This window comes from Gobio gobio (assembly GCF_949357685.1).
Source record: "Gobio gobio genome assembly, chromosome: 7".
NCBI lineage: Eukaryota > Metazoa > Chordata > Actinopteri > Cypriniformes > Gobionidae > Gobio > Gobio gobio.
In genome coordinates, this window is record NC_137103.1 from 23,402,642 (window position 1) to 23,428,880 (window position 26,239).

Below are 26,239 nucleotides of genomic sequence, written 5' to 3' on the forward strand. Positions count from 1 at the left end.
AAAACATGAAATGTTACAGGCGGGAGCAGGAGAAGGTAACATTTGTGTGGGAGCGGGACAGAATCCTGTGGGAGCGGGACAGAATCCTGTGGGAGCAGGACAGAATAATCCATTAAAGGTGGGGTAAGTGGTATTTCAAAACTGATTTAGAAAAGTGTCTCGGGCCGAGTACCAAAACAAACTTATATCCAATCAGCAGTAAGGAGCATGTCTTCTAATGGCGGGGAGAAGAGAGCGCTCAGTGTACGTCGTAATTCAAAAGACACAACGAACTGAGGACAGAATTCTGAAAAGACAATAATTTCCATAAAATTTGATTACTATCATTGGAAAATAATAAAGAATGATTTCTGTAGGATCATGTGACACTGAAGACTGGATAAATGTTGCAGAAAATTCAGCTTTGCCATTATTCAAAAATTCAGCTTTGACATTAGCCGAGCGACAACAAAAAGAGAGAGATGGCAGATAAAAAACAAATGTGGAAGATGTCTGTGGAACCTGTGTACCTTGTTTATACTTTCGCCTGGCTCCGCAGCGCGAGCCCCCGCTGACTGCGCGCGCTCCTCCCTAAACGGATGAGGCATTTATACTTGACGCACTCGCCGTTGTGCTATTCTTTGAAACGGCAGAGGGCGACTCGGAGTAATTGTTTTAAAAACCATCAGGAAAAAGCGTTGTGAAGAAGTGGGCTAATGTACACAGGTGATGATATTTATTTTAGTACACTTCACCGAAAACCACACGACAAAAGAATTGTGTAAAACTCAGTAAACCTTGATATTACGCGCGCGACTGCACACACCACGTCATTTTTGCTGCGCTCACCCTCGCACTCGTCGAGTATGAACAAGGCTTTACAATCAGGCAAGATGTAGGACCCGTGTAAATATCGGATCAGCTTTCCAGCGCTGGAGAGAACTCAAGGAGCGAAGGCAGAGGTTGCTTTATTTCTTCTCGATAGGCGAGTAACATTGATTTTGTTTTGTTTAACAGAACTAATACATGCTGGCTTTTGCTTGAATATGCTCATGTGTCATGTTTGCTTGCTTGTCCATTTGCGATCATATTGTTGTTCACTTCAGCAATGATAAAGACCCATTCATTTCCACACCGTATAAGCCTGGAGTGTCTAAACCTCCTCCACTGTCTGTTTGATCAAAGTGTGTCTGAAAAGTAAGATAATATAATCCTAATATGTTGGTTTCCTTTGGTTTCTCTTTTCGTGATCGATATAACCCTCTAATCTTGTCATAATTGTAATATGTTCGTAAGTTGGACTGTTGTTCATGAGAACTGTATTTGTTTTTGGGATGGAAGGGATGACTTTTTCACTGAACATTTGTCCTGGATTATAATAGTAACACACATTGCTTTCACTTATTGATGACATCATACCCTCGGCCGGCTGGCACAGCAGATTCCGCCATAGTCGTTGCCTGGGTTATGTTTTTGTGGGGCGGAGCTATCAAAATAGGATTTGAAATCTTTTAAGAAACAGTGGAAATGCAGGATGGAAAAATCCTTTAAGAAACAGTGGACATTCTTGAAAAGCCTTTTAATTGAATTCTGAGCTGACTTCATTTGAGCATAAACCCTAGACAATTACACCCGTCCATCTAACACAAAAGAATTACACGATAGCCTAAACTATGACATATATTTCAGCATGATTTTTCAGATTATGACTCTCACTCACTCAATACAGTATCAACATGTGAATCATTCTTAATGTCCCTGGACAAGGCATGGAATGCTAGTAACGATTAACAGGACTGTAAGAAACACAAGAGTCCAACAGTCCACTGTAACATCTCTGGGTGTTGCTGAGATATATACAGTATGTGTTGTCTATTAATGATAAAAGATGGCTTGAGATTGATTTCATGCTAAACAAATTAGTAAAATGGGTTTGTTTGTTCATCTATCGTGGAAAACACAATACCACCTGGTATGGAAAATTATATGCTCTTTATAAAAAATTACACCCATATTGTATACGATTTTGCCCCCTCCAATAATATGACTATTCAAATGATAGAGTGAACCAGCATCACCGTCTTTGAACCCAAAGTCAAAGAAACACTGTCTCTGGGCCCCTCCTGATTCAGGAAATACAGACCCAATAATGCTCATTACAGGATAGAGGCATACAGGTCCTTCTAAGAGTAGAGGCAAAAAAGGCACACTTCAGTCCTGTGCATCTCTCTCTGATGAGGTCACTTGTGAGGTCACAAAGTCATGTGCTTCTCAGGTGCCTGTTTATGGGCCAGGTAGAGGAAGAGGATGCTGGAGAGAGCGCTGACCAGGAAGATGACGTCAAACCAGCGGTGGTAGAAGTTAAACTGCAGTTCTCCCAGTACCTCAGTCACTATAGTGCGGTACTCTAAAGGCATGCTCATCCGCATCAGGAGCACCGATGACACAAAATACATTCCCTACAAATAGACAGCAGAGAGAGAGAGTGAGTGAGTGTGAGTATGTATCACCCATTTTGGGACCCACTTTATATTAGGTGGCCTTAACTATGAATAAACAAATTTAACTATGTACCAACATTTAACTTAATAATTTGATACAATGAACTTATTGTGTACATGTTTTTACATTTAAAAAATTACCTGCATGAAATTACATCTGTAATTAAGTTCTGTAGTTACATTTATAATTACACTGTTGACCCTTCCCTTACGCCTAACCCTACCCTTAAACTTACCCATACCACCAACACCTGTCCCTAACTTTACCCGTATTCCACCTCAATATCAGCAAAAGTGTTTTGCAATACAATATGAACACAATAAGACACACTTATTTTTTGAAGTACATAGTAGTTAAGGCCAACTAATATAAAGTGGGACCTCATTTTGTATACAGTTAAGATTTACAATATTAATAGTTGGGAATCAAAAACAGTTGCACTATTTTAAACAATACTGGAACCAAACGTTTTTATGACCTGACTCCGTTAATGGTTCTTGAACATATTTTGCATATGGAGACTATTAGTGTCTATCAGTCTTTTTTTCATAAGATAATATTGATAATAACATAATATTTAAATTTTAAACTTTTAAAATTTTAAGACTTTTTAAATTTGTATAAATATTATAAATAATGTATAAATTATTTATATATATTATATAATTGTATTTAAAAAAAATATCAGTTTATATATATATAGTATATATAGTTTTCTATTTGAACAATTTATCATTTTTTTTATATTTTTTCTAATTTATTTCTTTGATGACAAAGCTGAATTTCAGCATCATTAATCCAGTCTTCAGTGACACATGATCCTTCAGAAATCATTCTAATATCCTGATTTGCTGCTCAAGAAACATTTATGGTTATTATCTGTTATAAACATTTGTGCTGCTTAATATATATTTGTGAAAACTGTACTACATATTTTTTGATGAATAGAAAGTTCCAACAGAACAGCATTTATTTGAAACAGAAATCATTCGAGACACAAATGTCTATCACTATCACTTTTTATCAATTTAAAGGGTAACTAAACCCCTGCTCAGAGCTTAACTCCACCCACTGGCAATTTTCAAAAAATGCTGGAAAAGTGGGCAGAGCCCGGCGGACACAGAGGGGACAAACCGAGGGCGGGGCTGAGCGGAGGGCGTGCACCTGAGACCCGCAGTGACGGATTGATTGACAGCTGTCAGACTCGCGAGTCGCAGAGATGGAGAATGACTGGAGTGACGCCAGCTTTGCAACAGAGCGCTCATTTCTCCTACCTTGACCTGAAGTGGAGGAGGGTGGATTGTCTGTAACAGACACAAACCCGGAGCGTTATCAATGCGAGCCGCAGCTCAAACTGCGTTAACTCCCGATGCAGACGATGCTAGTGAAGCAGCCGCGCAAGAGAACTGACCTAATCTATCTGCGTCCGCGGCAACCACTTGCGTGTGAGGGTTTGAAAGCGCGTCTCATGTATGAAAATTATCTGTACACATGACGGGCGGCAATAATATCGCAAGAAAAGCCTGACGTGTACTGACAACTGCATTATTTAACCGTATTTTCTTCAATACAATGTTAAAGCAAGTGTCAAGTGAGTTTCATTCGTAATGTTTCTACTTCATGTAACATGACAGTTCATACTGGAGTGAAGCCGTTCTCCTCATGTGATTGGGGGAAACATTTCTGAGGGCGTGGTGAGCTCGTGCCAGGGGCGCGGATAGAGAGCCGTTGGAGGTACCATCCTACGTCACGATGTACCACAACGTCCAATAGGAAAATTCAACTGCAGTAGCCACCGTTCAACCTTAAGAGGGCAGCACTTTGGCGGTTTTACACCATATTTTATAGAATTAAAACACTTTATACTCAAATGTCAAAACATTTACTCGAATCAATGAACAGCATTAATAAAGCCCCAGTATTACAGATCATTAACTAAAAAAAGTTGGTTTAGGGTTTAGTTACCCTTTAATATATATTTTGTGGAAATAATGATACATTTTTTTTCCAAAACTCTTCAATGAATAGAAGGTTCAAAAGAAAATTTAATTAAAAAGGAATCTTGTGAAAAATTATAAATGTCTTCACTGTAACTTTTTATTAATTTAATATACATTTTGTGGAAATACTGTAAATATATTTATTTTTATTAAAAAAAATGTTTTAAGGATTCTTTGAACAGCATTTATTTGAAATATAAATATTCTGTTGATCACTGTAGAGCAATTGAATGCACCCTTGCTGAAGTATTAATTTCGTAAAATAAATAAATCTTACTGACCCCAAACCTTTGAACTTGTATGAAATATATGATTTTTTTCAATGACTATGATGTACAAATAATTATTAGTATTGGCCAAACTTTCGCTGATGTATGAATGCGTCTTAAATTAACAAAAGTTCTAAAATAGTGCACTTGTTATTTTTGTCTATATTATATTATGTCTCACCATGATCTGAGCCAAGACGAGCACAATGACATTGGAGGACTTGCTGCTGGAGATGGCATAGAAAAACTGTGAACAAAAGAAAGAGATAAACCGAAATGGCTTTTTATGAGCTTTCAACGTCATTAATGCTTCTCAAAAACTGAATTCGCCCAATACCATGTTGCAGTTGCTCAAGGAAATAATCTACTCCCTATACAGCGGCTGAACCAACACGCCTACGCAAATGTAATACGTGACCGTTTTCCCTTAAGTGATAAGAATGAATTGAATGAGAAGAGAAAAAAAAACATGGTCATCCTTCATTACCTTGGTGAGTGTGATTAAAAGGCCTCGTATGGACGTGACTATGATGATTCCCACCAGGATAAAGGAAATGTGCTGAGACCAGAACTTGACCTGTGGGAAAACAGAGGTTTAAGTTCTTCTGCACATAAATTAAGAGGCTTTTATCCATTAGAAAGAGATGAGCAGAATTTGCGCTAAGCAGTAGAGCAAGAGTAAAGCCGGACCAAGATTACATGTTTAAGAGGCTGAATCATTACCTCCTCATGGGGAAAGATTAAACGTCATTTAACAGGCTGGGGAACAATTAACTGCCAACCAAAGCAGTAAATGTCAGCTGACACAGCACACACAAATCACAGCCTGCATATACAACCACAGTCATGAGTATAAAGTCTATTTGGGTGGAAAGTACACAACAATTATGTAGATGAGTGTGGACTAACAAATGTAATCGTTTACTATTATTAAAAAAGTAAACAAACAACTGGTGTGGTAATTTGTCCTGCATCTGTCTGATCTGCTTTATATATTGGCCAATAGGGGGCAGAGAAACACAAGAAGAAAGAGTTGCTGATGAATAAACATGTATCATTTATGCACCACTAGCATCCCGAAAAGTTTCGCTTGAAAAACATAACATACACTGTTGTTCAAAAGTTTGGAGTCAGTCAATACTTTTATTGAGCAAGGATGCATTCAATTATTCAAAAGTGAAAAGTAAAACCCATTTATAATGTTACAAAATATTTCTAAATAAAAGCAGTTCTTTGTATTAAAACGTTATATTAATCAAAGAATCCTTCTATCACAGTTTCAATGAAAAGATTAAGAAGCACAACTGTGTTTAACATTGATAATAATAAGAAATGTTTCTTGAGCAGCAAATTAGAATTAATTCTGATATGGCCGCTAAATATTCAGCTTTGCCATCACAGAAATAAATTGCATTTTAGAATATAATCAAATAGGAAACAGTTGTTTTAAATTGTAATAATATTACACAATATTATTGTTTTACTGTATTTTTGATCAAATAAATGCAGCCTTGGTAAGCATAAGTTTGTAACATTACAAAAATCTAACCAACTCCAAACTTTTGAAAAATAATGTACTTCGCCATTCAATGCTAAGTATAGTTATGTGCCGGTATACAGTAAAACGATATATCACAATAATGAACATGCACGATATTGCTATCGTGGGCACCAAAATACTGTGAATAATTATTTATTACGAATAATTCCGATTTCTAGAATGCATTTTAAGAATACTTTACCCATCAAACGTTTAAAATGAACAACATGTCAAAGAGGAACGCGCACTGATGTAAACCGACGTGCATGAGCAGCTCATGGCGGAACGAGTGAAGGAGACGCACTGAATAAAAACGCACATTCACACTCTCTGACAGCAGAGGGCGCTGACAGAACAGTAGAGATGCAGCCGTTTCCCCGGTAATCCTCGTAAACAAAACACTCGCGCTACTAAACGCACAGCTATTCATATTTCTGTATTCGCTACGGTGCTCATCACAGAACCAAATACTTAAGGCTATTCATTTTCAAACTTAAACATTTTATATTTTAATCTGGAGTACATGCCCTAGATATTGTTTGAATATGTTCTGATTCTTTGTTGTTCAGTCGCACACTTTACAATAAGGCTCTATTATTTAACATTAGTTCATTCATTAGCACACTGACAATGAAAAATAATTCTAAAGCATTTATTAATATTAGTTAAATGTAAATTACTGCATTTAATAACACATTAAAATACAAGTTGTAACTGTATTATTTAAAGGACCTGAGCTAACACTAACTAACAGTTGCTTTCTAACGTTATCAAAGAAGAATAACTTCTGTGAAAATGTAGCTATTCGCTTTGTTAATGCATTAACTAGTGAGACCTTATTGTAAAGTGTCACCTATTGTTCTTTATAATTATTTTGCACTTGAATTTTTTTTAAATATTTGTTTACTTTTTTATGTATTGATTTATTGTATTTAAATGTTCGGTTCTTTTTGTTATAAGAAAGTTATTAAACCTGTTATAGTATGACAACACTTTTTTTGCAACTTATTTCAATATCGTGATAATACCGTATACCGTGATAAAAGCTTCAGCAATTAATCGCAACATGAGAAAATTTGTAGCAAGTAACAAACGTATGCAAAAAATGATAAAATTAAGACTTGGAAAGTCTAAGGCTGCGTTTACACTGCAAGTCTTAATGCAAAGATCCGATCTTTTGACCATATCCGAGTTTTACATTCACTTTAGACACAACTGGTATCCGATATCTGTGTTTACATTCATTCCCGCACAAAATAATTGTCGGTGATCGTTTTACTATGCAAATGCTCTACCCTCTGGTTTTGAATGGCTATTAAAATTATTTATATAATTAATGTTGGGTGGCCATGATTATTTGCCAGCATGGATAAGATAACATTTGTCATGGATGTTTTGCAGCACAAAATCTAGAATTCTTAAGTGAAATAAAGTATCACTATAACTTTTTTTGAATGAATGAATGAATGAATTTGAGAGAAAGAGAGAGAGAGAGAGAGAGGGTAGCATAATAGTGAAGCTTGTTGGTTTAATTACAGCAAAGTTATCACCTCATTGCTAAGAAATTTAATGTAGCTTTTAGTAATAAAGCTGTTTCTGTGTGCACGCAATTTCTTTCCTTTATATACAGTTCCCACCTCAATAAAAAAAGCTGCAAGAGCGCACATACACACTTGTTGCTTCATAACAACATTTAAAATATCTTTGTGGGCAAACGTGTCGCCCACATCTTGCGGTGGCTTGGAATTCCAAAGGGAATTGGATATATGCATTTAGACATAGGTCGGTTATTGTATATGTATCTGATTTAAAACCACATTTGGAAGCGGCTCAGATCGGATCTTGTGCGTTTACACGTGTGCGACAAATACAGATGTGAGTACAAAAATCGGATTGTGCCAGCCTACAGGAGAAAAAGAGATTTAGTTAGCCAAAATATATAAAGCAGCTTAAGTTGAGGATAACATACATCAAACTGAATTCCGAGATAGTTGACTGTGATCTCGATTCCTCTTGTCACTGGGTCAGTCTTTCCAACACGATCAAACACAATGTTTATAGTGGCCTGAAAGGAACACATTACATCACTGATTGAGATTCATTCTTACAATACTCTATTGTACACAGCATGCCAAAAATAATGTGAGAAAACAATTCTTACCATGAATATTTTCCACACACAGTAGATGGAGAAAAAATACCCTAAGAAGTTGAAGTATTTCCCTTGAAATGTTTTTGAGTATTCTATCCGTTCCTTGGGATACAGAGACATAAGACTGTTTATATAGTGCTTTTAATATTTATTTTTATTTATATAGGGCTCCCACACATTTTGACCAAACATTTTCCATGACAATAATTACTGAATATTTTAAAGATTATCATGACAAAAACAAAATACTTTATTCAATTTAATTCAGATGTTAATTTATTTATTTTTATGATTTTGTTCATGACTGTTAGGACTGGGAAATTACAATGTTTTAAATTGCCTGATACATCCCAGTTTTACATGACCATAGGATCTCTGTATATCCACCTTTTTCCTTAAGAGCCAACTGCGTTTTAGATTATGGGAGGCATTGCGAATGATCCACTCAAAAAAAAGACTAAAACAAATAATTTCAAATCATAAGGTTGCGCTACAAATAATCCTTACTGAATGAGCAGTAAAATTTCCTTCATGTTTCAGTTGCTGCATTCCTTTCCTCCTGATTATTTTCTTTTTTTCCTGCTGTAACAGTATGAAAAAGGACAACATATACCGCGCATTTGTGGTCTGCTCTCCCGATTTAATTTATGATGCATCCCATTAATAATTCACTGGAATGCACTAAGAATCTCTCGTTTTTCTCCCCTAATCTTTATGTCTTTTTCACACAGGTGCTTTAAAATGTAATTGTTTTCCCTTTTCACTTCTAATCCATATAAGCAGTGTTCACTAGAATGTTTCTAAAGCAGGTAAATATAATATGTATTGTGTGTCACAATGACGGTAATCACTTTGAAATAGTATTACTCAATGTTTCAGTTAATTTTTATTAACATTTTTATTAAGGTAATGTGTTACACAATACAGACATACATCACTAAAGTGATATTTACCATGTCAGTAATGTTTCTGCGAAAAAGAATCGGGGGATATTCATGATGTGTGGTAGTAATTTGTTAAAGGTCCCATGGCATGAAATTTTCATTTTATGAGGTATTTCAACATTAATATGAGTTCCCCTACCCTGAATATTGTCCCCAAGTGGATAGAAATGTTGATGGGTGTAAAACCAAGTTCTGGCTGTTTTTTTTTCTGCCTTTGAGAAAATGACAGGCCAGACGAGCCAATCCTGAAGTCTCCTGGTTTGACGTCCAAGCAGGAACGGTTACCTCCCTTTCCTCAGCCCAGAGAATCTGGCACGCCCATGCAAACGCTCGAGAGATCATTGCTTGTGAACGAGTGAACGCTGGCAGTTTCTCAGTGTTTGGATGTACAAATGAAAACAGAAGTCTTTTTTCAGTTCCTTCTGATCTGTGATCATTGATTTCTTATGTGTAGCTAATTATTTATTATTCGTGCACACACTGCAGCTTCTCTCTCTCCCGACAGAGCGGTGTTTTCATGTTTTCTATCTTGTGAGTCAGTGTTTTTGTACGTCCTCGTCGCGTCTATCTGTTCTTAAATGTGCATACAGTCGGGAGTTTCTGCTTAACATCGGCAGAGCCACATCTTTAGAGATAAACCTCACGCACGCCGAAGCTCGGCCTTCAACATCCCCGACCCCCAGTACTGCATCTGGCCCACAGCGGAGGCACCAAACGCGGCGTGAGATTAAGCAGAAGGGGGGTAAGCATGAGGGTATCCGGCTAGGCTAGCCAGCTTTCCCCACAATAAACTGGATTACATTCGATTACTGCTGTTGTGTCTTTGTTTGCGCTGTGTAAGTTACTCAATGCGCGTCACTGACGCTTTTCATATGAGTGGAACATATCTAGAAATAATGCTTTAATCAAACTTACTAACTCGTTCATCTCGCTGTAATGGTACATTGCATGTGTTACAAAGTTGGTAGAATAATGATGAAGACGGACTCGGCGTGACTGGGATTCGTGTTTATTCAGAACTCTCAGATACAAACACAATAAACTCGCGCTGATAGACAGCGCTCTCACAACTCCGTAGTTACTACAAATAACTTTGTTAGCAATCGCTCGATTCGCTCCGTCTCAGTGATGTCCGGTTCGCGACCGAATCATTCTTTTGAATCGGTTCTTTTTAGTGAACCGAACCAGTTCACCAAATCGGACTGAATCGTTCTAAACGGTTCGCGTCTCGAGTCAGCGCTGATCCATAATTTACTAAAGTAACTAACTTTCTGACATGAGTGACAGCCCCTCCGACTAGAAATAAACGAATAACCTGAAGTATATTCTAGTAACTACAACAGTTCACCCTGAACTGAGACATGCTGAGAGAACTGATGAGAAGTGAACTCAGGTCCATCCGTCTCTCTGGCAGCAGCTCGTGCGTCGTAGACCTCGTTAAACCACGCCCCCTCCGCTCATTTCAAATGCAAAGATGTCAGCCAATCACAACAGTGGGCGTTTTTACTGAAGTCTCACAGCAGACACGCCTCTTGAAACAGGGCATTCAGCCACAGGGCAAACCGCAGTATAGACAAAATGCCTTTTATTTCTAAATTATGACATTTTATGATGTAAAAATCATACTAACAATATAAGTACACCTCAGGAAACATTATAAAATAATAGAAAAATGCCATGCCATGGGACCTTTAATGCTTGTACACTTTTAAATGTCCTTTTAATGTTCGATGTTAAAGGGTGTATAATGTCATCTCATTGTACCCAGTTTTTAAAAATGCTTATTGCATTCATAGAGCGAACGTTTCACTGATTGTTTCCAGTTTAACGGAAGTTACTCCAATAATTTGTGCAAAGCGTCATGGAGCATAGGAAAAAGGTGGATAGAATTAAATCTCAGGCATTTTTTTGCAATTGTTAAATACCTTGGTGGCCTGCAGGTCCACGGTCTCCAGGAAAAGCTGTCTACTGAGTTCCTCCAGCGCATCCACTTCCTGCTGGATCAGGGAAAGATCTGCAGTGCCAGAGTTAAGAAATAGTCCTCCGAGGAACCACAAGTCATAGCAAACAAACTTTCAGCCTGTGGTCCTAAACCGGTGCGTCACAACCCCCAAAAAATTATGCGTCGAAAACAGCGAAGGACATCCTGGAAGCTTGTTTCTGACAAGAAACTGTACTCTCTCTCACAACTTTTACTTTTTTTCTCAGAAACTATTGGTGGGAATCAAGGTACCTCACGATACGATACGATACATGGCTCACAACACCAATATCACGATATAGCAATTCTGCGCTAATCAATATATTGCTAGACAATCAATATATCACTAGAAAATCCTACAATGATACATCACAATTTCTGTCTAATTATGAAAACAAAATGCCTGTGAAAAGGTAAAGTGCAGGTTTTCCAGAATTTTGGACTTAAACGTAGCAGTTGCATCTATTATTTTACTCGCCTTGCTGTCTGCCATCCCGTTAAAAACATATTTTTCTTAGGCTAGTTAACTTATATTCACGTTTCCCTCATTTATGTGTTGAGCGCCACCTTATGGAGCCATGAAGTAGCGACACTGGGAGCAGGGAAATCTATTGGACCGCCTTATTTTATTCATTAAAAAAAAAAATCTATATTTGGTGCCAGCGTATCGATTCTCGTATCGCACGGAAAAGGACAATGATATATTGCCCTATCGATATTTTGTCCCACCCCTAGTCGAAACAAGCTTTCATAGTTTACATTTCAATGTTTGACTGTGCAAATCATTGTTTGCTTTTGTCATAACTAAAAATGTGTATTGTAAAATCTGTGTCCTGAAACTAAACAAATTGAGAATGAGAACCATAGCTTTTAGCCAGAAGGTTAACCAGTCTATTAAACATGCACACACACACACATGCACATTTTGTACTGCCCATTAACTAATGCTTTAAAGTAAATTGTTGAGGCAGTCCTCTAGGAGCAAACAGGGGTTAAGCACTTTGCTCAGAGCACAGTAGTGATGAATATATATATATGATCTCAGTAACTCTCCAGTTGCTGGGTCACTCCTAAATGAGACTGAAGGCCTGTAAGTTAGGATAACTAGTATTAGCTTAATGTCTCAAATGAACCGGATCATTAAGGATACTCTCACTGCTTGATGGCGAGGAGGTCACACTCTTTATCATCCCCCAAAATCCTGTCTGTTTATTCTGCTCCTCTCCACGCTGGTACATCTGCCTTCTTACCATGGCAATCCTAGAAAAAAAAGAGACATTAAAAACATATTAAAAAGAAAATTCGCATTCTGTTATGATAAAACTCTTGAATACAAAACTTATGTTCTTAAATTGTTCACTTTTTAGTGTTTTAGGTTTATATAACATCCATATATGCAGGGTCAGTAAGAAATAAATATTTCCATTTTCAAATATTTCAAGTGATCAAAAAGGAGAGTAAAGAAATTTCTAATTCATTAAAAATGCTGTTCTTTTGAACGTTCTATTCATCAAAGAACCTTGAAAATGTATCACGGGTTCCACAAAAAATGAAGCAGCACAACGGTTTTCAACATTGCTAATAATACGAAATGTTTCTTGTGCAGCAAATCAGCATATTAGAATGATTTCTGAAGGATTGTGTGACACTGAAGAGTCAAGTAATTTGCCATCACAGAAATAAATTCAAAATTTTAAATATTTTTTTTTTTTTAAAGTGCTCTTTTGATGAAATAAATGAAGGTTTTGGTGGGACTTCTTACAAACTTTTGAACAGTAACAGTGGCTGGCAGTCGTGGCCTAATGGTTAGAGAGTCGGACTTGTAACCTGAAGGTTGCAGGTTCGAGTCTCAGGTCCGGCAGGAATTGTTGGTGGGGGGAGGGAAAACCAGCGCCCTCCTCCACCCTCAATACCACGATTGAGGTGAGACCCTTGAGCAAGCCACCGAACCCCCAACTGCTCCCAGGGCGCCGCAGCAATATGGCTGCCCACTGCTCCGGGTGTGTGTGTGTGTGTGTGTGTGTGTGTGTGTGTGTGTGTGTGTGTGTGTGTGTGTGTGTGTGTGTGTGTGTGTGTGTGTGTGTGTGTGTGTGTGTGTGTGTGTGTGTGTGTGTACTTGGATGGGTTAAATGCAGAGCGCCTCACTTCACATTGTGGGTGAGTAATGATGACAGTATTTTCATTTTTGGGCTGAACTGATTGGATCACTCTCTTTATATCGCTTACCTTTTCTTTTTACTGACAATCATGTCCATAGTCTGGAGCAGTCTTCTCTCCAGGGCCAGAATATCACTGTCTGTCACATTTCTGAGTAAACAAACCAAACAAATATCTAGCATAAAAAATATAAATACTGTACTTTTCTATGTTATTGTATGTGTCTGAGAGTAAAGATACCTCAGGAAATAAGACATGTATGTATATGGACAGTTTACAGCACCAAAGCCAGATAGAAGAGCCATCAGTGTGACCCCAATGACCCCAACACGACTGATCAGCTGCTCTATGGACAGAATGCCTGAGAACACAAGAAAGCTGGATATTAAGCTGGAAAACCAATTATTTTATAATATTATTAATATATTTACTCTCTTATTGCACACATAATGTGCATAATTTACTGGTACCTATTATTTCAAATAAAACAAATGGTTGATCTCCTAATCTACTAAAAACTTCTTATATACTAATCAATTATATGTTTTTTTATTCTTGTTAAATATCCCATTTCATTCATAAATACATAGTATATATACGATATATACCGATAGACACAAGACATTTTGGAGTGTGTGATGTTGCCATTGGGCATGGTTACGAAAACGTATTGTTTAAGTCGTTTTTAAGCACTGTGGTTAAAATTTTTGATTTTTAAACCATTCAAGCGCAATAAACAGCGAAAGACAACTCATTTCACTATATCACTATATGAGCTTGCTGTCTAAGACACTGGCTGCATCTGTCTGAAATCGCATACTGTAGGCGAAAAACAGTATGTGACAAAAGAAGTGGGCTATGTCCGATTTCACACTACTCATAAAAGAGTGGGCAAAAAGTACCTGGATGACCCACTACTTCTGTCGAGATTCTGAAGTGTGCATACAATGGACACTTTACTATCCCATGAGCAGGGTTTTTCCTACATTGAAAAATTGTTGGCGGTCGCCAAAACAAATGTGTGTCCCGCCAAAGCTTTATTTGATGAGTTATTGTGATTTATGAATGATGTAGAATAGATGCTGCGCTTGTAACTGAGTGACAGAGAGAACGATCAGAGCTCCTCCCCCGCTCGCACTCTCTCTGTCTTCAAAATAAGCATTCTTAGCTTTCTAATATTTCACATATTACGTTAATCAAAATAAAAAGGTCGGAAGACCGAATCCATGTTGCACGTGGCGCTATCAGACGATGTTTTCCTTTAATTACCGCTGAGTGTGAAATGCGCTCAAAAAACATTGACTGATTCTCTGACCAGCTGACATAAACCATACTTTCAATAAACGGGAAACAAATCCTATCCGGTTATGAAGTGTTTTCTGTGTGTTGACAAATCTTTCGCGATGTTCGCGGGATTCGCACACAACGCGTCTGCTAATGTCCGATTCGCCACCTATTGACTCCTTTGAACCGAATCATTTTAACGACTGGTTAGAACAACTGATCTGTCCAACACTGAACTAATGAATCAGTTTAATCATTTACTCTGAACATCTGAAATGAGAACAAAAGTGTGCTTACACAATTTAGCAGAAGAGTGGGTGTAAGAGTTAGTTTTAATTATCCACAGTCTTTCAGCTTATTTATGTTCATAATGTGTAGTACAATAAATTACCTATAAATCACTTAGTTTAGACTGGAGTGAGGTGAACCCAGAACAAAGTTGTTATTTGCTAGCTGATAATTTTATGAAATTGTATATGGCAGAAAATTAGGCTATTTGTTCATTTTTTTATTACTACTTTTATTACTACTTGATTATATACCAAAACAATTATCAGTAAATAGTGTAAAAATGAGGAACAAAAACAAACATCAAGGTATCCCACATGAAAACATACTATAGTATATTATAGTAAAATTACTATAGTGTTTTTGAACCATACTATAGTAAATATACTACAGTAAATTGTAGTATACAGTATTGTAGTATATTATAGTATTTACTATACTTTGTTAATTTACTGTAGTATATTTACTATAGTACGGTTCAAAAACACTATAGTAATTTTACTATAATATACTATAGTATTTTTTCATGTGGGATCAAAATAAGATAAGCAAAAGTTACAAACTTTCTTTGAATTTATTTAAAATGTATTGTCAGTATTGCGCTTGCAGATCACGTGGGTAGGGTACTTTTTTACTGTGCGTGCGTGTGTGTGTATGGATGACCATGTCTGTCAGCCACCACCGAAGACCATTATTGACCCAGGAAAAACCCTGCATGAGGCCACGGGAGAGGAGTTATGAATGGAGGTGAAGTGACGCAACTGACACTGGTAGACCACATGATAATAACAGCATGGTGGATGTAGTACATCTGAATTACATACATTCATACTGCATAAATTCATATAAAATTTACTTTTTAGCAGTTGTGAAGTAATTACTTATTCAAAATAAGTGTACTCAAGAGAGTATGCAATTTCGGACCCAGTCAATGTTTCTGAGCGCTGTCTGAGAGACGCGTGTGCATAAAGCCGCTGCTCAGAAAGCGTGTGAGCACCAAACTGAGTTCTTTTTGCCACGTAATTGGCTTGAACGGTTAAATACACATACTTAAGTGTCAAAATGGCCGTCTTTGCAGACATCCTCATAAACACAATCATTTATGTCTTAAGAAAGCATAAACAGTTGAGAAAGAAAACGCATGTGTAACAGTATATTGGATCCGTGCATTTGGTCTTAAAGGGATAGTTCACCCAAAAATGAAAATTCTGTCATCATTTAGTCACGCTCAAGTTGCTCCAAACCTGTATAAATGTCTTTGTTCTGCTGAACACAAAGGAAGATATTTGGAAGAATGTTTGTAACCAAGCAGATCTCGGCAGCCATGATTTTTTTTCCCCACAATCCATTTTTTGCCGAGATCTGCTAAAGAAAGAAATTCATACAGGTTTGGAACAACTTGAGGGTGAGAAAATGACAGAATTTTAGTTTTTGAGTTAACTATCCCTTTAAAGTGAAAAGAACAGTGCCTACCATGTTTTGGACTAAGAATAGGGAAAGGATCGCCCAGTTTCCAGAAGAAATACATGAATGTGAACCAGACCACGCATGAAAAAAGCAACCTTTGTCTGTGCACTGTAAGAGAAAAGAAAACACGTGCGGTGCATAAGCAAACTTTGAGCAAATTTGACAAACAAATGGAAAAGTTAAGGAATATAAAGTGAGAACTGGATTTACTTACATAAACGTATATTACTGACCACAAAGTAGCCAATGTAGAAAGGCACCACAAATATTAGAACTAGTAATATTACATACAAATTCAGCTTCCAATGGAAATATCTGGACCTGTTTAGAAACAAACAGCATGTGATCATCTGATCTACAGTTCTCTTCAATGAGTATTTCATCAAGTAAATCGTGAATACGTACGTGCTGCTTAATACACCGAGAATCTCAAAGATAATGAGCTCAAACATAGTGCAAGAAAAGGCAAATGTGATGGAGAACACCACCTGCACAACATACTGTCGAACCTGATGAAGAATTGAGACAGATCACCTGTATGAGACATCCTGAAAGGCCAGAATCAACAAAACTGGTCTAAATTTACACTCTTATGCACAATACCTCATAATCTTTAAACAACTGCCGCATGAAAAACAGCCACCCAAACCCGAAAAACAGCACCTGTGTGTGAAAAACTATGTTAGTTGGAGTACATTCTTCCAGCTTTTCTACATGTAACATATTGTATATTGTAATATATACAGTCAGCAACCCAAACCAAACAGCTTCAAAACTAACTTACTTGAACAAATACTGAGCAGATTGATGGCCAGAGAATTTTTATAAAGGATAAAATGTATATTAATGAAGAAGATCCACACCCATAAAGCTCGAAATCAAGTTATTATTATTATTATTATTATTATTATTATTATTATTATTAACTATATTTAATTAATGTATTGTTGTGTTTCGTACAAATGTAAAAGTATATATATATAGTTGTTATTATTATTATTAGGCATTTGTTAGAAAGACGGACACAGTCATAATTTAAACCATTCATTTAATCAATTTAAACTTAGAAACATGTTGTTTATTGTACAATGAATGAAATAATGAAATTCTGTTAGCGTTGTTCAGGTTGATAAGTATTTAATAAGGTCAGAGAGATGAGACTTACCTGAGAAGTGACCATAATCACGGAATCTACGAAAAAAGACATGGCGTAGCATGTGGTATCAGGTTTATATATAGAAAACGACTAACACACTCTCAGCTCATAGTGTTTCAATGCTCGGTTAATACAGAGAAACAAATACTGAACAGAACAAGTGTCTGACCAAGCTGTCAAACTGATGACGTCATGACATTGGGACACACAGGTTTTCCGGCGCACAGTAATGTCATCATCGACTGTTTCGTAATGCGGTCACTAGAGGGCGATACCACCTCAAACATCACGAAAGCACAGACGACACAAGGTCCCACTTTATATTAGGTGTCTTTAACTACTATGTACTTACATTTAAATTAATAATTTGATACAATGCACTTATTGTGAACATATGTTTTACGTTGTACTTAAAAAAACCTGCATGTAATTACACAGCTGTAAATTAATTAATTTCTGTAATTAGCCTAACTTACATCTATTTGCATTGTTAACCCCACCTTTAAACCTACCCTTACCACCAAACCTGTCCCTAACCATACCCGATTCCCACCTCAATAACAGCAAAAGTGTTTTGCAATACATTATGAACACAATACGTATTGTAGCCTACTTATTTTTTGATGTAAGTAGGCTATATGGATATCATGCTGCTCTGGTTTGTGATTGAAGCCAGGGCTGGGTGTTTCATTATTAAGATGAAAAGTCTCCTCAGACTGGTGCGACATATGGAACAGAGAACATGGGAGTCTTGGCTAAATCGCATCCTGTGAAAGCTGTCACCACACAGCAGTCCCAGTGGCCCATTGGTGTAAAATTCATAACTATAAATATCAAAACGTCACTTAGTCTACATCATTTTAAGTTCTTTTTCCTTTGTGTTATTCATTTTAGTTGAATGGCAAAATTCAAATTCAAATGATTATATTATATTATTAAATGAAAAGGTGTTTTGGTAACTGAGCCTTTAAATCTCCTTTGTAAAAGCTTTTTCGGGACATTAATAGTCCTCACTTTAGATGAGCTCACAAATGTTTTATATATAAATTACAGTAGGAATACATGTTAATAAAACATGTATTAACACACAGAGTAACTATGTCTTAATAATACGATTTGTAATTGTATAAATGTATATTTAAATAGTTTATTCATTTACTTACACTTTCTAAATAGTCTTATTAACCACCGACAACTTCTAAATAACTGGTTTGTAAATAATTTAATACTTAATTTAGAAATGATAAATTAATCATTAATAAAGGATGACAATACAATTATTAAACACATTATAGGTATGCTTATAGCATCTACACTCTAAAGAAAAAGGTTCTATATGGCACCAAAAATGGTTATTGGCTCGTAATCATAGGGGAACCTTTTTTTTAGTGCTATATAGCACCAATTTTGGTGCTTCAGTGGTTCTTTAGCAGTTCTTCACCGATTCTTTGACTAAGGTGCTATATAGCACCTCTGAAGAACCGCTGAAGAACCACTGAAGCACCAAAATTGGTGCTATGTAGCACTAAAAAAGGTTCCCCTATGATTACGAGCCAAGAACCATTTTGGTGCATATAGAACCTTTTTTTTTTAGAGTGTATAGCTGTATTTATAAACTACTTATTTATGTAAATTAATGCTTTATAAATGATGAGTTAACTATGTAATGCTTAACTAATGATTCACAGCATGCAGTTATTATAAAGTGTGACCGAACCATTTTATTTCTTAGTGGGAAGAACATTTTAATAATCTAAAGAAATGTTTTCCTTCTTTAGAACCTTGTAAGGCTTCCATAAGCCTATGTGAAAGGTTCTTCATGGAACCATAGATCATGCCAATAAAGAATCTTTATTTTTAAATGTGTGCTATCCACATTCATATTTTAGCACTTTACTTGTACTGAGTCAACATTTGTCTAAAAAACTTTAGGAGAAACATTTGAGAAACATTTGATACTTAATGTTACTCAGAAAGCAGTACACAGGTTTAATTCATTTGAAGTGCCTGTGCTAAATGTTACCATTTCAGATATAAGAGAAAAAAATCCCTACTATCTTTTGCTTTGGCTACCGTGTATAGACCATGTGACCTCACAAATAACCTGCCTCATCTCTCTCAGCTGCTCAGTGTACCTTCAATAAAATGCCTAACACACAAATTAACTTGAGGAAATGACTTGCAGTATATGGGCTCCATTTTTTCTAGTATTACTCATTCGCAATTTAGAGCACAAATGGAAACAAACTAATTTAGAAGTCTAATTCTAGATGGAAAGACAGTGTGTCCTGCTATAAAAAGGCTCTAAAAGCAGCCAGGGCCGAACGTCTACACAAACTCATAGAAAATAAACAAAACACTCCATGATTTTTATTTAATACGGTGGCTAGATTAAGAAATAAACAGACATTGCCTGAACTCAATATTCCATCACAGTTTGAGACTTTTGCACAAGTTTTGACAGCGTTTTATGATTTAGCCTCAATTATTGCCCCTCACGAACAATTGCAGTGCTTTAGGAAAGGAAGCGCTAAATAAACTTATTGCATCTAAACCAACATGTTTGTCATAATTTTCCAAAAGTATGCGTGACCATACAGTTGATATGTCTGTAAAGGGTAAAAGGGATAAAATGTAGCCAGATAGGACAGACTGTGTGACAATAGGAACTTCTGAGAGTGGATTATGAGAATGTCCATTGGAATATTTTATGTTTTTCATCAAGCAGATATAGTAAAAAAAAAAAAAAAAACAAGGAATTTACAATACAATTTCAATAATGTTACTCACACATACACTGATCAGGCATAACATTATGACTGGTGAAATTAATAACACTGATTATCTCTTCATCACGGCACCTGTTATAGTGGGTGGGATATATTACGCAGCAAGTCAACATTTTGTCCTCAAAGTTGGGCATATGTAGCAAGCATAAGGATTTGAGCGAGTTTGACAGGACCAAGTTGTGATGGCTAGACGACTGGGTCAGAGCATCTCCAAAACTGCAGCTCTTGTGGGTGGTCAGTATCTATCAAAAGTGGTCCAAGGAAGTAACAGTGAAACAAAATGAGGACCAACACAATATAGGAAGGTGATTATGATGTTATGCCTGATCAGTGTATATACAATAAATGTATACTGTACTAACATTGTTACAGGTATGTTTATCATAAAAAAACCCTCATAAACGTCTCGGGTTATGACTATAACCCTTGTTCCCCGAGAAGGGAACGAGACACTGCGTCGTCGAGTGACAACACTCTGGGAACGCCCTCAGCGTTACGCATCTGAAGCATGAATGAAATCAAGCCAATCTGATTGGTGGTGCGTCGTGACGTAGTAGATGACGGCATACCCGGAAGATACAAAAAGGAAGCTGATGCAAACACACACTAGTTCTTTTGCGATGAAGCAAGCGCTCTAGCCGTGATAGGTGTGGCGACGAGACGCAGTGTCTCGTTCCCTTCTCGGGGAACAAGGGAACAAGGGAACATGGCCAGCCGTGAGCGCAACACTTTGAGCGGCAGCTTTTCACATTCGCCACAGGCGGCTCCCTCGAGAGCCGCCCTAGCGTGCTGCACACCCAGGCATTGCACACACAAAAGGTGTGTGTCCGTGCCCGAAAGGAATCGCGGACACGGATGCACACACCTCGTGAACTGTTGCCCACTAGCCATACTTTCTGTGATATATTTTGTGACAAACAACACCAAATAGACAGACAAAATGACATATAGCGCTTCGCTGAAGAGCAAAAAGCTAGTGTGTGTTTGCATCAGCTTCCTTTTTGTATCTTCCGGGTATGCCGTCATCTACTACGTCACGACGCACCACCAATCAGATTGGCTTGATTTCATTCATGCTTCAGATGCGTAACGCTGAGGGCGTTCCCAGAGTGTTGTCACTCGACGACGCAGTGCGAGTTCCCTCGAAGGGGAACTACTGTAAATCTAAAGCAAGATTTTACATAAATCTCAACCGTACGGTAGAGTTTTATATTTTAGTTAAGAACCAAAAAATGGACACAAAAAAAAACAGCCTGTGGTCATTTTTCATATGTTCAATATTTGTATATGTTGAATATCAAATTATCAAAATTTCAGCCCGGATTCAGGCCCCATCATAACACAGAAACTGTGCTTGTTAAAAATTACTAATGATTTTCTTCTAACTTCTGACCAATCCTGTATCTCAATACTATTGTATTTGATCTTAGTGCTGTGTTCAACACTATAAATCATAAAATACTCTTAGATCGACTAATACACGTTACACTTTCAGATATACCATAGAATACACTTGTATTCAGGGACAGGCATTAAAGTCAGGCCGCTACCATTTTGTCTATTTAAACAGGGAAAAATCTAAGATAGCATCAGTAAATTATGGAGCGCCACAAGGATCTGTGTTAGGCCCTCTGCTATTCTCAATATATATGCTTTTCAATATACTGTACATAAAATTAGTTTCCACTGTTTTCCACTGTTTCCACAAAAACAGCCTTCTTCCACCTCAGAAACATTGCTAAGCTACAGAACATGCTATCTATCGCCTTTCAATCCATCACACTCTTTAAAGTCTCAAAAGTCTGGACTTTTAGTAATACCTAGGATATCTAAGTACTAAAAGAGGGAGAGCACTTTTGCATTAGGTTCCTAAACTCTAATGAGGTTCGGAGCTTAGAGACACTCTCCCAGTTTAAATCTAGATTAAAGACATCTCTTTGGCCAAGCCTTCACATAATGAATCTCATTACCTTGTACTCCAGTTATATCAGATCAAACGCATGATTGTCTTTGCTCAAAAATGTTATGAACGGCAGTTATTTTCCATTTGCTTTTCTGTTTTATCTCGGGATGCCCATCCTGAGGTAACTCAAGACTCGTTTCTACCTTAAATTAAAACATGATGTTAGCTAACTGCATGATTTGTATTATCTTAGAACTGTACATTACTTGGACACAGCCACCTCTGATAACAGATCACTCTAAATTGTAATGTAGACACATGCATTTTCAGTAAAGCTGCTTTGAAATATGTATTGTGAAAAGCAGGGACATAAACACCATAGACATTGAAGGGGACAAGTCCCCCCGAATAGTTAGAAATGGCCAAATTCAGCAACCAACAGTAATATCAAGTGATGCAAAATTTTAATATTTTGAATTGAAAATATGACATTATTTATGTAAATCATGACCGAATTTGATGTGACAAGAAACGTTTTGCATTTTTACATTTGTCCCCATCAACCACCCCCCACCCCCATAATTATATCCCCCCAATTGAATTGAATTGTTATTGAAGGGATACTTGACTAAAGTGTGTCCTGTGAGCTTCAAAAGACAGATAAACATCAGATTCCTGCAGCAAATCCCATTGAGAACAGCTGCTTTAGCCAACCACCACTCTTCTTTTGCTACAACTTGCCCAAAGAAAATAAGCATTAAGTCAAGACCTCCCACAACAACACAAAAGGCTTAACTTCTTCACAGCCCCTGAAGTGCTTCTTGACAGTGCTGAGGTGTGAATTGAAACAGATGCTCAGGTGTCCCACAGCACTGTCAGCAGACAATTGGAGGTGACAGAGAGTTTTCTAATTCATTGGCTGATTTATTTATATACTGTAGGAGTCCAGGACTGATGTGTGGGGAAGCATCCGCCGTGAGACTAGGATGTGATGCAAGCGATAAAGTGTTTCTAATGAGCTTTTGGGACTCTTGGGAAGTCAATATTCTTTGACTGTAAGAGAGAAATACATATCTCAGGCTTCTTTCAGATCCCCGCTTTTATTTTCATATTTTCGAGTTCATACAGCAACACATTGATTGGAGGTATTTCTCCTTTTTATGTGAATACGCTTTGTATATGCTAATTGAGAAAACAATGAACACAACAAAGCATTAAACCCTGCAAACAGTTTTAATATAATCCATTTAAAGGGAGCCAATGAGATTAATTGGCTCTAATGTCACATAATTATCAGCATCTGGGTTTCCCATCCTTGTCTCAAAAGTGGCTCACCTTTGACCTTTCACTCATTTCACGCATTTCGTATTTATTTATTTATTTTCCATTTTTATTTTGAAATGGTAATTTTCTTTTCCAGTGGAATGTTTTATCTCTGAAAGGGTTGTGTGTCTGTGTGTGCATGTGAGCGAGAGGGAAAGAGAAAGTCTGAAAGCATGTTTGTATGTGTGGGAGGAAACAGCTGTCACACACAATCTGTGTCAGAATCCTCTTCTGTGAGAGCTAAATTAAGCCTGTCCCACATGGGCGCTCCTTAAAGACACCGCCATAGTGGTGTACACTAGCTGTACACAGCTCAAACGTCCATTTCATGGTTCAGGGCATCAGTGTCAGCTTTAACCTTCAGCTGTGGTGATTAATGTTATAATTCTACACAAATCTGCTCATTTTGCCGCCTAAACCTGTGAACATACAACCCACAGATTTGCACAAATTGTGCACAAATGCATGGAGTGTCATTGGTTGAGACAGTGTTGCTGTGTCTAGCTGTTCGTAATTTTCGAACAAATTTAACATTGTCTCTGCAAAATAATCTGAGGTACTTTAACATCATAAAATGTTCTATTTTGTTCTGTTCTGTTCCATTCAAAGAACAGAAACTGATGATGAACAGAAGGATTTTTTTTCTATTCTACTATTCTGTTCTATTCTACTCATTGAACAGCATCTGATGAAAATGGAACGATCAATGCTATTCTATTTTACTCTATTCTGATCTGCTGTACTCTATTCATAGAACATTGTCTGATGAAAACAGATGTATTCTATGGTATTCTATTCATGGAAAAGCATCTATATAAAATCCATTCAGTTCTACTCTACTCAGAGCATTATCTGATGAAATGAGAAGGATCTAACAAGAAGGATCCATTCCATTCTATTCTATTCTATTCTATTCGAGGAACAGTATCTGGTGATGAACTGAAGGATTTGTTCTATTCTGTTCTGTTCTATTTTACTCTATTCTATTCTGCTTAATAGAACAAATCCTTCTGTTCATCATCAGCTTAGATACTGATCATTGAATAGAACAGAACAAATCCTGTTGTTAATCATCAGATACTGCTCCTTGAATAGAATAGAATAAAATAGAATAGAATAGAATAGAATAGAATAGAATAGAATAGAATAGAATAGAATAGAATAGAATAGAATAGAATAGAATAGAATAGAATAGAATAGAATAGAATAGAATAGAATAGAATAGAATAGAATAGAATAGAATGGATCCTTCTCATGGATCATATGCTATTCTATTTATGGAAAAGCATCTATATAAAATCCATTCAGTTCTGTTCTACTCTACTCACAGAGCATTATCTGATTAAATAAAAAAGGGAGAAGGATCCATTCCGTTCTATTCTATTCTATTCTATTCTATTCGAGGAACAGTATCTTATGATGAACAGAAGGATTTGTTCTATTCCACACAAAGAACAGTATCTGAGTATCTGATAATGAACAGAAGGATTTGTTCTATTCTATTCTGTTCTGTTCTATCCAGTTCTATTCTAGTCATAGAACAGCATCTGATGAAAATGGAAGGATCAACTATATTTATATTTTTTTTAACAAGGCAATGTTTAATATTCTATATCAACACAGCTTGTAGTGTGTGTGTGTGTGTGACAGTGTATGTGGTTACTTTTCACTGCTCCTAATGTGTGTGCACTAACTTGGATGGTTTAAATGCAGAAGACAAATTCCAAGTATGAGTTACCATACATGGCCGTCACATAACGTTACATCAATCAATCAATAATTTTGAAACGGTTGCTGAGCTACTACTAAAGAATTGTTTATTCTGATTTGTATTATCATAAATAAATCATACTATTTCTCCACCATTGCTTTTTAATAAAAGCAATAAGCCATTTGAGGTTGTGTTAACAGTGATTGTAAGGCCAGAACACCATACTGTAGGCCTGCACATTTCATACAACACTTGAAAATAGAGCTCTTACAGCATCAAAAACATGTAACTGTGATATGATTCTTTTATTTAAGGTCTGAAAATATGAGTCATTGAGGTGTGTTCATGTTGGCTGCAGCACTATAAGCTGTATGCTTTACAGACTCTACAGAGTGTGACAGTGGACATGTTGAGGCAGAGAATACAATTCCACCACTGACAAACAGCGATTCTGAACAGAGATAGATGGTGATAAGGAGAGAGAGAGAGAGAGAGAGAGAGAGAGAGAGAGAGAGAGAGAGAGAGAGAGAGAGAGAGAGAGAGAGAGAGAGAGAGAGAGAGAGAGAGAGAGAGAGAGAGAGAGAGAGAGAGAGAGAGAGAGATAGAGAGAGGTTCTGCTATTGCTTTACACATCACAAAAATAAAACATTCCCCCAGGGCTGACACTTCAGAGCTCCATCAATGCAGTGAGGAGGAACTCTCTTCCCCAGGCCACGCACAGAAAGGACGAGATATTTCGATCTGCATGTTTGTGGTAATTAGAAGCCAAATGAGTCTTGTAAAGATGCTACAAG

At 36.9% G+C, this 26,239-nt stretch overlaps 1 protein-coding gene across 1 annotated transcript; it reads right to left on the reverse strand.

The window, feature by feature from the left end:
- Nucleotides 1-1,541: 1,541 nt before the first annotated feature.
- On the reverse strand, nt 1,542-17,940 carry LOC307128940 (Golgi pH regulator). Its single transcript, XM_079821025.1, has 14 exons — nt 17,729-17,940; nt 17,167-17,226; nt 16,969-17,072; nt 16,778-16,884; nt 16,570-16,671; nt 13,765-13,885; nt 13,594-13,674; nt 12,518-12,627; nt 11,312-11,400; nt 8,452-8,544; nt 8,260-8,355; nt 5,238-5,327; nt 4,932-4,997; nt 1,542-2,438 (listed from the first exon to the last, which is right to left on the reverse strand). Exons 1-14 carry the CDS (start codon nt 17,768-17,770, stop codon nt 2,232-2,234), a joined length of 1,368 nt encoding a protein of 455 aa, XP_079677151.1. The 5' UTR covers nt 17,771-17,940; the 3' UTR covers nt 1,542-2,231.
- Between the last annotated feature and the right edge of the window lie 8,299 nt (nt 17,941-26,239).

Bases quoted from the DNA above. Each gene is read 5' to 3' on its own strand.
- LOC307128940 (XM_079821025.1), bottom strand. From the start codon at position 17,770: ATGTCTTTTTTCGTAGATTCCGTGATTATGGTCACTTCTCAG. The intron at 17,227-17,728 runs GTAAGTCTCATC...TTTCACACACAG, and splicing joins TGATTATGGTCACTTCTCAG to GTGCTGTTTTTCGGGTTTGG. The intron at 13,886-16,569 runs GTAGGCACTGTT...TTGTGTTCTCAG, and splicing joins TATTCTTAGTCCAAAACATG to GCATTCTGTCCATAGAGCAG.